The sequence below is a fragment of the Mesoplodon bidens genome (assembly GCF_964165515.1).
Source record: "Mesoplodon bidens genome assembly, chromosome: 9".
NCBI lineage: Eukaryota > Metazoa > Chordata > Mammalia > Artiodactyla > Ziphiidae > Mesoplodon > Mesoplodon bidens.
In genome coordinates this window covers 49840935-49854963 of record NC_138166.1, presented here as the reverse complement: position 1 = coordinate 49854963, position 14029 = coordinate 49840935, and the positions used below count along the sequence as shown (strand labels likewise).

At 36.9% G+C, this 14029-nt stretch overlaps 1 protein-coding gene across 1 annotated transcript in view; it reads left to right on the top strand.

The window, feature by feature from the left end:
• VPS50 (VPS50 subunit of EARP/GARPII complex) overlaps positions 1-14029 on the top strand; it is a 129838-nt gene that overhangs the window by 87409 nt on the left and 28400 nt on the right. Inside the window, exons 19-20 of the mRNA XM_081244658.1 lie at positions 2332-2450; positions 6278-6384. Coding sequence (XP_081100784.1) covers positions 2332-2450; positions 6278-6384 — 226 coding nt within the window. The remainder of the gene's footprint in view (positions 1-2331; positions 2451-6277; positions 6385-14029) is intronic.

The window sequence follows — 14029 nt, the reverse complement described above, 5'->3', positions numbered from 1 at the left end:
TTAGGAATACAGTGTTTTAACAGCACTCTGAGCAGCTCAAAAAACAATATAAACTAGAAGTAGTGTGAGTTAATGGAAAGGTTTGCAGGCAGATGAATGAATATGACCTTTATTATTGATTAACTGTGTGGATCTTGGCAAGTTATTGTGATTTTGTGACCCTCAGTTTCCCCATATTTACAATGAGGAAATACTTACTTCACAGTTACCTATAGGGCGTTTTTACAAGTATTTAATTTCCAGAGGGACTAGGTATAATTTTTATTTTAGATTTGATGAAGTTGAAGTGAAAACTGTTTGGGTTTGACAAAAATCTGTTGAATTTGTCTCCATATTTTTGGTTTGGTTTTGTTATTAAGTGAAGATATAATTTAAAAAATATTGTCATGAAAATATACCACTATCATGTTTTATCATGAAGTAGAAGTTATTCCATAGAGAACCATATTTAAAATTATAATTTAGTGATTCTTTGTGACATTTTGCCTCTATAAAGTAGACTAAACTGAAAGGAATTAAGTCATTCCAATATTTTTGAAATAATATATCCCTCTGCACTGGTGATTTGTTAATTTAAATCTCACATAACATTTGGTTCTCATTATTTCTGGCAGTTGTGTTCAATAAAGTAAGCACGAATTCTGAATTAACAAATACAGAACCGTTGTTCTTAAGCAAAATATGGGATTAAGTATCTGTAAGCCTCTGGTCACAACATTTTCACCAACTGGTCAATACACAACCTTGTTTTACGTGTGTTTTTCCTTAAAGACACCTAATTTAATATTAGTGTTGATTCATTAACATTGAACACATGACCAACAGCACTGTAACTCATGCCTGAGTGAAGCTTATCTAACATACATATTTTTACCTTAAGGCACATTACAGTCTTCTCGCACTTGGGAACACTAGACGGCACTTTAGTACTATGATTGGGGGGCATTCTGAACAGTGAAATCACCAGCAAAAAGTACAAAAATTTTAAGAATGTGACACTAATAGACTTTGAAAAGGGCACTTGTTTACAGCAGGAGGGCTGAAATAAGAAGGTAGAGTGTCGCTTGATCTTAGCTGGGAACATGTATGTAGGGTGACTCAAAAGTGTTTGCCACTCCACATGGCACACATCCGTGAATGACCAAGCAGTGTCATGAAGTATTGATGTTGGGGTTACAAATTTTATCGAGTAGGGAAATCTGCAAATAAAGAATCCTTGAAAATGAGGATCTGTTGTACTGTGGAACTGACCCTAGTTTGTGTAGAACACCTTTCTGAATGTCACCAGGATCACATTGTGTACAAGTGGGGAGAATGTCTCTAATGTTTGTTTGTAGTTATTAATGTGTGATCTAATCTTCACAGGTACAGCATAGGTCCTGAGGGTCAGGGTCCACATCTTAAAACAGCCTGTCATAATGCTTTAGACTCTTAAAAAATAGTTGTTGAATTAGGGGGCTGACTTCTTCCCTTATTGTCATTATACTGGTCTCCTCAACTGGCATATGGAGACAAAACTTCCTCATAGAATTGTTTTGAAAATTCAGTGAGACAATTTGTGGAAGCACTTAGCCCAGTACTTGGTTGAAACTCAATAAATGTTAGCCATTATTTAATCATATTAGTGTATAATACTAATCAGCAATGATGATGGTGATACTGCCACTGCTTCCTTTGTTGTTCATGGACTCCATTGTCTTCTCTCATGCTGGCACTGGGCCATGGTGCCAAAAAGATGATGAAAAGGCACTCTTCCTCTCAAGAGAAAATCCACCATTTTTGTCCTTGCTCTCAGTAGTCCATAGGTGCTAAGCCTAATTTTCTAAGTTGCCCTTGGAATTAAATCTCATCATAATGAATTAGATAGAATATTAGCATGTGTGTTTTGCTTATTAAGCTGACTTAATACTTCCAGAGTACCAGAATTGTATTCTCAAGCTTTTTATAATGAACTAGCAAAATGGAAATAAATAGGATGAAACCACTTGAAGGAAGAGTTTTTTTTAATCAAGTAAACACTCTTTTCCTGTTCTAAGGTCTAGCAGGGTATGTGTTTGTTTTCATTTGTTTATATGGAGATTCTTTTGGGCATTTATAAGCTTTTGAAATATAATGTTTGTATTTTCTTTTGAGCTGGTTAAGGTAGGATGATGAAGAAGAAAATGGAAAGTTAATATGATTCTTGATGGCAAAATTAAAGCTCAGTTATTAAGAACTTTCATCTGTAATGTACTTCTTATAAAATTGGATACTTTTTTACTGTGTTGAAAGACTCCAAGAAAGGTTGGTTCTTCGTACCCATTGTTGAATAATATACTGTGTTCTTTTCAGTATGAATCTGATGAACAAGAAAAAAGTGCCTATCAGGAGTATGACAGTGACAGTGATGTTCCTGAGGAACTAAAACAAGATTATGTTGATGAGCAGACAGGCGATGCTCCTGTGAAAAGGTACTTATTCTTGGAATTTATGGTATTTCTCATTTTATGTTGCACGTTTAGCATATAGGATTTACTTGAAAGGTTAAGAAAAAAAACTCAAAAATTAAACTTTTCTTTTGGTTATAGTGTCATGTGACAGAAGTTAATGTTTTTTTTTTAACATCTTTATTGGAGTATAGTTGCTTTACAATGGTGTGTTAGTTTCTGCCTTATAACAAAGTGAATCAGCTATACATATACATATATCCCCATATCTCCTCCCTCTTGCGTTTCCCTCCCACCCTCCCTATCCAGCCCCTCTAGGTGGTCACAAAGCACCAAGCTGATCTCCCTGTGCTATGCAGCTGCTTCCCACTAGCTATCTATTTTACATTTGGTAGTGTATATATGTCCATGCCACTCTCTCACTTCATCCCAGCTTCCCCTTCCCCCTCCCCGTGTCCTCAAGTCCATTCTCTGTGTCTGCGTCTTTATTCCTGTCCTGCCCCTAGGTTCTTCAGAACCATTTTTTTTTGTTTTGTTTCCATATATATGTGTTAGCATATGGTATTTATTTTTCTCTTTCTGACTTCACTCTATATGACAGACTCTAGGTCCATCCACCTCACTACAGATACCTCAGTTTCATTTCTTTTTATGGCTGAGTAATAGTCCATTGTATATATGTGCCACATCTTCTTTATCCATTCATCTGTTGATGGACACTTAGGTTGCTTCCATGTCCCGGCTATTGTAAATAGAGCTGCAGTGAACATTGTGGTACATGAGTCTCAGCAATCCCACTACTGGGCACATACCCTGAGAAGTTAATGTATTTTAAAAATGATTCCTGAAAGGCTAAAAATGTAGTTTTTTTGATAATGGGCATAACCCAAGAGCTCTTAATCTAGAGATCAGTGGTTTTTGCAGAAAAACAAACTTTTGATTTATAGAATCAGTGCCGCCTTTGGAGGTGGTTTATGCTTCACATAGATCAATTTATGTTTCACATTGATTTCCTTTTTCTCAAGGAGGAAAATAGTCATTTGTTTTGTATGTGGCTTTGCTGCCTCAATCTAGTAAATACAGAAAAATCTTCCCAATGTCATTGTTATTTGCTATTTGAGCCTTTTATTAAGGTTCCTTTTCTTGTACTTGAGTTTTGTTTTATGATAAACTGTCTTCTTCAAAAACTATGATAACTGTATAAGAATTTTTGTCACCTTCTTTAAATTGGGCCTGATTCTGATTTGTGAGTGAGGTAGTTTCATGACTATCAGATATTGAGTGACCACAAATATACTTTATTTTTAATGATAGATTTAAGTATACTCTTCCCTACTCTTTACCTCCAAAGTACCTAGTGAATACTTGATTGATTTGACACCCTGATTGATATAATCTCTCACCTCAAAAGTGAACAACTCATATAATTGGGGATATTTTAATTGGGGAAATTTGTTTCCATTGGTTTACACAAATATATAGTATTTAATTATCTACATCTGTGATCCATTATGAACCGAATAGAACTATTTTGTTGGACTTTTTCATTAGATGTTTTGAGTATGTTTTTACTAAAAGAAAAGGTCGAAGTGAACAAACGCCTGCCACTATATGTGTATGTCCTCGCATTCTTTGTAGGGTTATGCAGCCTCTTAAACTGTCGTTAACCTACCCCTAAGAAATATACACAATGTAAACTACTGATTGCAGTTAACCAGTTGACTGTTATATCAATTCCAACTTCTAAGTGTCTCTTGAATTTATCAACATTTCTTGTATTTCACTGCTACCATCCTAGTTCATGCAGAAATCTCTGGGCCAGATTATTGAATCAACCTCCTTACCGTGGCTTCCCATTTCCAGTCTTAACCCTTTCTAATCTGTTCTTGGATACAAATTTAGATTTTTCTTTTATATACAAATTTGATCACGTCATTTTCCTGGTTAAAATGTTTAATGGCTCACCACTGCATTTAAGATACGGTTCATACTCGTTACAATCATGAGGTTCAGTTCCTTTCAGTGATCTGGCCTTTACTTACCTCCTTTCTTATCACATTTCCCTCTGCCCACTCATTCTCCAGGCTACCACTGTCAACTCCTTGTGCTTCTCTAAGCGTACTCTGTTCTCTTACTTCTGATCTTATTACATGTTGTCCCCTTTTTTTCTGTACTTACCATATAACTTCTACTTTTTCTTTGAATCTAGCGCTGCCCCCCAACCCCAGGCTTTACCATTATACTTTATGCCTAATTCAGATTCTAAGGAAGGTATTTTTCTTATTTGTAGGTCTGAAATCAGGATGCTTGGTACAGTTGATGTATAATTTTCCTAGAACATTTTTTTAAGTGACATAGCTTCTTTTTTGTTTATTATTTTATTTATTTGTTTTTTATTGAAGTATAGTTGATTTACAATATTGTGTTAGTTTTCAGTGTACAGCAAAGTGATTTGCTTATACATATATGTGTATATATATTCTTTTTAAAAATTATTTTCCATTATAGTTTATTATAAGGTGTTGAATATAGATCCCCATGCTATACAGTAAATGCTTGTTGTTTATCTATTTTATATCTATTTTTATGCATCTGTTAATCCCACACTCCCAGTTTATCCCCCGCTACTTCTCCTTTGGTGTAACCATAAGTTTGTTTTCTATGTCTGTGAGTCTGTTTCTGTTTGTTAAATATGTTCATTTGTACGATTTTTTAGATCCCACATATAAGTGATATCATATAATATTTGTCTTCGACTTACTTCACTTAGTGTGATAATCTCTAGGCCCATCCATGTTGCTGCAAATGGCATTATTTCATTCTTTTTTATGGCTGAGTAATATTCCATTGTATATATACACCACATCTTCTTTGTCTACTCATCTGTTGATGGACACTTAAGTTACTTCGATGTCTTGGCTGTTGTAAATAATGCCACTGTTAACATTTGGGGTGCATGTATCTTTTTGAATTAGAGCTTTTGGCTTTTCTGGGTGTATGCCCAGTAGTGGGATTGCTGGATCATGTGGTAACTCTAGTTTTAGTTTTTTAAGGACCCTCCATACTGCTCTCCATAGTGACTGTATCAATTTACATTCCCACCAACAGTGCAAGAGGCTTCCCTTTTCTCCACACCCTCTCCAGCATTTATTATTTATAGACTTTTGATGATGGCCATTCTGACTGGTGTGAGCTGATACCTCACTGTAGTTTTGATTTGCATTTCTCTAATAATTAGTGATGCTGAGCATCTTTTCATGTGCCTGTTGGCCATCTGTATGTCTTCTTTGGAGAAGTATCTATTTAGGTCTTCGGCCCATTTTTTGTTTGGGTTGTTGTCTTTTTGTTATTGAGTTGTATGAGCTGTTTGTATATTTTGGAAATTAAGCCCTTGTCAGTCGCATCATTTGCAAATATTTTCTCCCATTCTATAGGTTGTCTTTTCATTTTGTTTATGGTTTCCTTTACTGTGCAAAAGCTTATAAGTTTGATTAGGTACCATCTGTTTATTTTTGCTTTTATTTCTATTGCCTTGGGAGACCTAAGAAAACATTGCTACAATTTAGTGACATAGCTTCTTTTAATGGTTGTTAATTAATGTCTGAGAACCAAATAAATACATTATAGTACTTTATTTCTTTGTTTACTGATTTCTCTTCCCCTCTGTACTGTAAGCTCTGTAAGGACAGGAGGATAATCTCTATATCCCCAGCTGATACGTGGTAAGATTTTCAGTAACTAATTGGTGATTTTCAGTAACTAATTAGCAAATTAGATCCTAAGCTGAATTACTTATTGATTTACTACTTGACAACCCTAATTGCAAATCTGTTTTGTTTTCTCCTATTAAGCGTTTCTCGAGAGACTCTAAAAAGCAGGAAGAAATCAGATTACAGTCTAAATAAAGTGAATGCACCCATCTTAACAAATACAACACTGAATGTAATAAGACTCGTTGGTAAGTAGCTACACCTTTAAAAAAAAAAACATTATTATAGCAGTTAAATTAGTCTACATTTGTTACCAAATGGGTTTTCATTGTGTACTCCAGTGCCCACCACAGTGAATGATTTAAGATGGTCATATGTCAGTGCTTTCTCATCTTAATTGCTCCAAATAGTATAATACTAATATTAATGTCAGTTTTTCCTTTTTAGTTAACTACTTAAAATTTGTGTCTTCCACTTTTTCTAAAATATTCCAATTAACAGAAATATAGTGGAAAAATTCTCTGTGAGTTAGAGGTACATGTAGGATGATGATAATACCAGTTCTATATTTGCACAATATTTTGTACTTAATTGTTTCATTGATCTTTGCAATCTTCTTGTCAGATAGGCAGAGTGGATAGTGATTTTCTGGCATTTTCAGACACAAAAGTTCTATAAGCTAAATGTTCACACCATAGGGAATGTTGTTCTTATTACAGATAAGACCTTTATTGATGATTTTGTAGAAGGCAAATAGCATGAAGAAATGCTGTATGAAATATTTAGGTTTGAAGATGTTATGGATTTTTAATATCAGTATTTCAAAATTTTATATGCTATCTCAACCTTTGTATTTCACAAATAGGTCTGTACATTTGACAAATAAGTTATAGAGATGTTTTCTCATGTTAATTAAGTCATTTATACCAGTCAAGAATCTTAGTGATTTTCTATAAAGATCTCTGTCTTCTGTTTATGGAGATGATGATTTCCTGTTTCCTGGTTTAATTACTCTTAGCTCTGATAAAATAGTCTGTGTTCCTGAAGATAATTTCTAAATTTCATTAATGAATAGGATAAAGAAGACTTTTTTAAGAAGTCCCACTTTCTTTTCGGGAAAATAGTGTGGAAAATTATAATAATGAACTGAGCAGAAAAGAAAAATTATGTATTTTTATGACAGAAAAATGACAGATTCTAAAAAGCTATTGTATGACTGATTATTGCTGGGGAATTAGCTTTTCTTCTTTATCCAAGAATGCTAACATCATGAGTTAGTCTCTAGCATCATGAGTTAGTCTAGCATCATGAACCTAGCATCATGAGTTAATCTCTAGAATTTACAGAATCAGAATTAGAAGAATTCTGAAGAGGTCATCTGGTATAACTTACCATAGAATGAGCATTTCTTTCTTTACTGCATCTGATATGTGGTGGCCATCTAGCCTCTGTTTTATGTCTTACAATTGCTGGAAGCATATTACTTTGCAAGACTACTCATTCTGCTATTAGACTGATTTAATTGGTAGAAATCTCGTCCTCATGGTAAACCAGAATCTCTCTCTCTGTCTCTAATTCTACCCTCTGGTCTTAGTTATGCCCTTAAAAGCAAAAAGAGTAAGTCTGTACTTTTTTCTCCTACTTTTCCATGTGGTCACTTTTCAGATATGTGGTGGTAGGTATACTGTCCTTCCTTTCCTTGTACTTCCCCTTCCCCAGTCCATTCTTCAGGGTCAGGGTACTCAGTTGCCTTATATGGTCCTCACCGAGGGGTATTCCAAAGTCCTTGTCATCCTCCTCAGTCTTCAGTACTCACTGTAGTTTTCGGTGTCTGGATACACGCTTGAGATGTAGTTGAATGAAGTCAGCTTTTGCTCGGTTATGTTGAAGTATCAAAACACCCTAACATATCAGTGACTTTCAGCCCAGAGGTTTATCATGATGCATATTGACTCCTGATCATCTTAGTTCTGCCCCGTGTATGTCTTCATTCTGAGATGAAGGCTGAAAAAGTAGCACCAATCTAGGATTTGGGGAGAAGAGTAGAGCTGAACCATGTTATGACTCTTAAAGCTGCCACTCTGATGTGCCACCCTGACATGTCACTGGTCGTAGCAAGTCAGGCTTGACTGGAAGAGAGAAGTGTACTTCTGTCACAGGAAGGCACAACCAGTCCAGGGCAGTGGACAAGGATGCATAATCCTCTTACAAGGAGTGGAGGTGGGGAAGAGCAGATAACTGGGGAAAATAATACAATCAACCACATTTAAGTGGTTGTATATTTCTTTTTCCTTACCTAGTTCAAAAAAGACTAGAGGTCATCATATTGCTTTTTACTCTAAAAGACATACATTTACTCAAATCAAATCAGATATAAAGCCACAACAAAATTGAGGAGGGGTAAGTCATGTTTTATTCAGTTCAATGCAGACAAATCCAAATCTTCACTTCTTGATAGGCATAAGGAAATGAAGAAACAATGCATTGTGCTATTCTCATTATCTAAGAAGGGATATTATAACGATAGAAGTGTGCTGCTGGTGCTAAGTTCAGAAGACAGTAACAATAAATTCTTATATAAGGATTACTGACCAACACATTGGACACTGTTTTCTAACAGTGGACTTACAGAAACAGAAAAGCTGCATTCTTATGTGCCTTTGGTAATCAGCCATATAAAGCCAGAGCAGTCCTGAATAAAACCTTACTCAGGGAAGAAAATCTGACCGTTTTCATTTCAGTCTTCTTCCCACTAGATCTTTTACTAGAGTTGCAATTAGGAAACAAGGCCTAGTATGAAAATTTAACTTTCATGTCTTTCCATTTAGGGCTGGGATTAGGTGCTGCCATTATTCCCCAGTAGACTTTCATGCCTACCACTTTCTCCCTGGGATGTCTTTATCTTCATATTGAACATATTCATAAAATAGAACTTTAAGGGAACCACTCACTAAGGGGTCTCCAACTAGTAAATGCACTATTCCAACCACGGTTTTTATTGCATAGAGGTGCTTGAAGACTATAAACTGGCAAAGGTAATGTCTCTTCTTACAAAGCCAGGAGTACAGTTGTGTAAATAAGATAGATTAATTTTTGGTGCCTGGGAAGACGAAGGAACTAATTACTCAGTGGCTGGGAGACACGTTTTAGAACATTAAAGGCCTATTCAAAATGGTTTTTTTTTTTTTTTTTTTTTTTTTTTTGCGGTATGTGGGCCTCTCATTGTTGTGGCCTCTCCCGTCGCGAAGCACGGGCTCCGGACGCGCAGGCTCAGCAGCCATGGCTCACGGGCCCAGCCGCTCCGCAGCATGTGGGATCTTCCCAGACCGGGGCATGAACTCGTGTCCCCTGCATCGGCAGGCGGACTCTCAACCACTGCGCCACCAGGGAAGCCCCAAAATGTTGTTTTTAAGTGGTATTTATTTGACATAATTAGGAGAGCTTAAACAAAAGAGTGTTAATGGGGCTTCCCAGCCCCAGGTGGTACCTAAATCTGTTAGAAAGGCTTGGCGTTTTTCGCAAGCTCAGAGGACCAATCAGAATGCTTGCTTGTCAAAAAAGAAAATCCTGTTAGCCTGACGATTTCTTGCAGACAGAGGCAGAGAAATTTTAGGGAATGTGTCTCATCACTGAAGTAGCCTTGGTATCTAAGGAGGCAGCTCTCGCTTGAGCGGGTGTGATAGGTCTGAGGGGCAGAAGATAGGTTGCCGAAACCCATGTTTGTAAAACCTACAGACCTTACAACAAAATTATTACTTTAGCAGCTGGAAAAAATACCAGCACGTGCACAGGACTTAACATTAAACCAGAATATGTACATAAGGGATATTTAGTCATACTGTGGCTGAGTTGCAGTGTATATGATGAACACAGAAATAGGAGGGAAGAAATCTCCTTCATTGGTACATTCTTTTAGGTGAGGCATTGATATTTTTGTTTTATCATGGAGTGTTTTAAATTGAAAAAGTAATGCATGAAAATGGTTAAAAATTAAAACACCCTGAGGTATAAACAAAACTCCTGACCTCCAAGTCTCCTTCCTCATTTATAGCATTTCCAGTTTGCCTTTATGTGCTCTTTATACCCATTGATGATCTCTCAACTTAGTGCACTGTAGTAAGGGAACATCCTTCCAGCTCAGATTCTGTTCTTGCTTTTGCCCCATCAGATCGTCAGCTCCTACATGAGGAGAGAGTTTGTCATCTTTGCAGCATATAGAGCACCCAGCCACGTGCTTTTCGCTTTTGTAGGTGCTCAATATACATTGGACTGACAAAACTTAATTTGTAAAATCTGAGTGTTAGAGAAACAGTTTGTTCCTCTCTTGTAATAATCCACAATGGAAGGAGCCCCTCACCCCCACCCCCAACCCATGCAAATGTGTGTACACACACACACACTTCCAGCACTTCTTTTTACCCTGTGTTCCCTCCTCTGCATAGGGGTTGTGGTTCACTGATTGAATTCCCCTGGGCCAGCTTTCCTGTGGTAATCACACTCCTCTCTCTGCATTTCCTACGATGAGCTAGTAAGGCAGGCCCCGTCTTGTTCCTCTTGGTTGTAGTCCTTGTCCATCCATGCTGCTACTTGGTTGGTTTCTTTGCCAGTCCCTCTGTGTCTCTTTCCCTTGAGTATAAGGACTCATGGTCTAGATTTAGGGTGAGAGAGGGTTTTTTTTTAATTAAAGTACAGTTGATTTACAATGTTTCATGTGTAAAGCAAAGTGATTCAGTTATATATAGATATATACACACACACACACATACATACATATATATGTATATATTTCTTTTTCAAATTCTTTTCCATTATAGGTTATTACAAGATATTGAATATAGTTCCCTGTGCTATACAGTAGGTCCTTGTTATTTATTTTTTATATAGTAGTTTGTAACCCCAAATTCCTAATTATCCCTCCCTCACTCTTGGTAACCATAAGTTTGTTTTCTATGTCTGTGAGTCTATTTCTGTTTTGTAAATAAGTTCGTTTGTATCATTTTTTGGATTCCACATATAATTGATATCGTGTGATATTTGTCTTTCTCTGACTTTGCTTAGTATGATAATCTCTAGGTCCATCCATGTTGCTGCAAAGGATGAGAGTTTAAACAGTGCTTCCCCTGTGAAGCTTTTCCTAATCTCTAGATTAGGCTAGATTCCCTTCACGTAACATCCTATATATACTTCTCCCTTTTTACATTCATCATAAGTATATTTATTTTAAAATAATAGCAGAGGTAGCTAAGACTTCTTGCTCTTTTATTATATGCTATGTAAACACTTCACATGAATTTTCTCATGAATTCTTCATAGTACCCTTTTTACAAACTAAATTGAAGCCCAGAGATAAATAACTTGCCTTATGTCTGTCACACAACTGGTAAGTGGCAGAACCAGGTTGTCTGATCTTAGAGCCAGTAAGTTCTTAACTTTCATGCTTCACAGTCAGTGGAGGACATCTGGAGCATTAATTCCTGGACAGAGTTCAGCAAGGTTATAATATAGGTTGGAGGCAGGAGTAGGAACTTCTCGCAGTTTGTAATTTGGGAAGAGACATCTTTTCTGGTTATCTGGGCTATGTATTAGGTAACCTTCCTCCGTGTTCCCAAAGCATGCTGTGTCCACCACTCTCTCTGTGCCCTCTATTGGGAACTCAGGAGAGGAAGAGAGAGGGTGGTATGCATCTGAACCATATCTTGAACCACTGACCACATTTTTCCAACTAGGCTGGCTAACTTTAGAACCATGCTTCTATTTTTTATCAAGGTAGCACCTCTCACAGCAACACATTAAATAGTAAAGAAGAGCTTGCGGTGAAAAGCAGGTGTCTCCCACCCACCCACTGCTCCCTACCAGGCGTGTGAAGGCAATCTCTTGGTTTGTTTCTGTTTGTCTTTCTTCTAGTTGTAATTGCCCAGAAAAGGGTGATAAGAAGTAAATGTTTTAAATCCTTGTCAGTCTAAATATGTCTTTATTCTGCTCTTTCACGGAGTGACAATTTAGTTGGGTATAGAATTGCCGTTAAAAATTACTTTTCCTCAGAAAGTTAAAACCTCTAATGTTCTATTCATTTTATTGTAGGTGAATTTCTTCTCTCTCTCTCTCTCTGAAACCTTTTAGTGTTTTTTCCCTTGATGTTTCAAAATTCTCTATTGAGGTATCTATGTGTGAGTTCTTTTTCATTAAGTGTGTTGGGTAGTTTGTGACCCTTTCAATATGAAGGTTCATGTATTCCTCAGCTGTGACTGACACTACTGTTTCTTTGAGGATTTCCACCTCCCCGTTTTCTTTAATCTCTTTCTTTGATTTCCCCTTACTCAAATGTTTAGTCTCTTAGGTTGGCCCTTTATGTCTGTCATATTTTTCTAATATTTTTCTATATTCTTTTTGCTGTACCTTCTGAGAGACTTCCTTTTTCCCATTTCTTTAATTTTTTATTTAAAAAATCACATTTTTAATGACTTTAAATCTTTAAGAACCCTTCTATAATCTGCGTTTTTTCCTGCCATATTCACCTTTTATAGGGTTTTATATAATTACTGTATTTCTCTTCCTTAGCTTCAATTATTTTATTTTCTCTGGGACCAGCTTTTCTTTTTACTTTCAGTCTCTGAATTTTCCTCATGGGCCTGGTGATGTTTGATTATTCTTCCCTAAAATAGAAGGCCTGTATGGCCATTGTGGGTGTCCTCTGCTGAGTAACGAGAACTGTGTTGGAGCTGGCTCTTTCTCCTTAGAATGAATCCTGACTAGGAACTTTATGTATAGAGTAGGGCAGGTCTGGGTGGATTTACTGGTAGCCTTTACATTATGGGGACAGATCCCCAAATTCCCAGAATGAGATAGATTTTTTTTTTTTTGCGGTACGCGGGCCTCTCACTGCTGTGGCCTCTCCCATTGTGGAGCACAGGCTCCGGACGCGCAGTCTCAGCGGCCATGGCTCATGGGCCTAGCCACTGTGTGGCATGTGGGATCTTCCCGGACCGGGGCACGAACCTGTGTCCCCTGCATTGGCAGGCGGACTCTCAACCACTGGGCCACCAGGGAAGCCCCAGAATGAGATAGATTTTTATCTGTGGTGCCAATATCCACACTAAAAACCTTCTAATTTATTTTCTTAAGTTTGCTCATTTTGGGGGGGGGCTTGTTTACTTCTTTTGAAGAGGAATCCTAGGGGGTTTTATTGTTTTTGTCTGTGGGAAAATTCTGGCAGCTTCTACAGTAGTCCTCCCTTATTTGTGGGGGATATGTTCCAAGATATATCCCCTGTGGATTCCTGAAACCACAGATAGTAGCAAACCCTATATATACTATGTCTTTTCTTATACATACATACCTATAATAAAGTCTAACTTATAAATTAGGCGCAGGAAGAAATTAACAACAAAAACTAATAATAAAAATAGAATAATTATAACAATATGCTATAATAAAAGTTACATAAGTGTAGTCTCTCTCTCTCTCTCAATATCTTATTGTACAGATTTAATGCCTTTGCCATTTTAGCTAAGCACTTATCGCTGTGACTGTATCTTTTGCAGTCTGAGGTGTGACAACAGAACTAGCATCAATTTCTTTTTCCTTCTTCCAAGTTTCACAGATAGAAGATTCATTCTTACCACAGCTCTTAGCAACCTCACCATACGACTTATTTTCTTTCGTTATTACGTCATGAACTTTCACCTTTTCACTTGAAAGAAGCACTTTACAACTTCTCTTTGGCATACCTGAATTGCCAGCATCACTACTCTTGCGTTTTGGGGCCATAATTAAATAAAATAAGAATTACCTGAACACAAGCAGTGAGATACCACAACAGTTGATCTGATAACTGAGATGGCTACTAAGTGACTAATGGGCAGAATGTGCGGGACAAAGGGATGGCGCCAGATG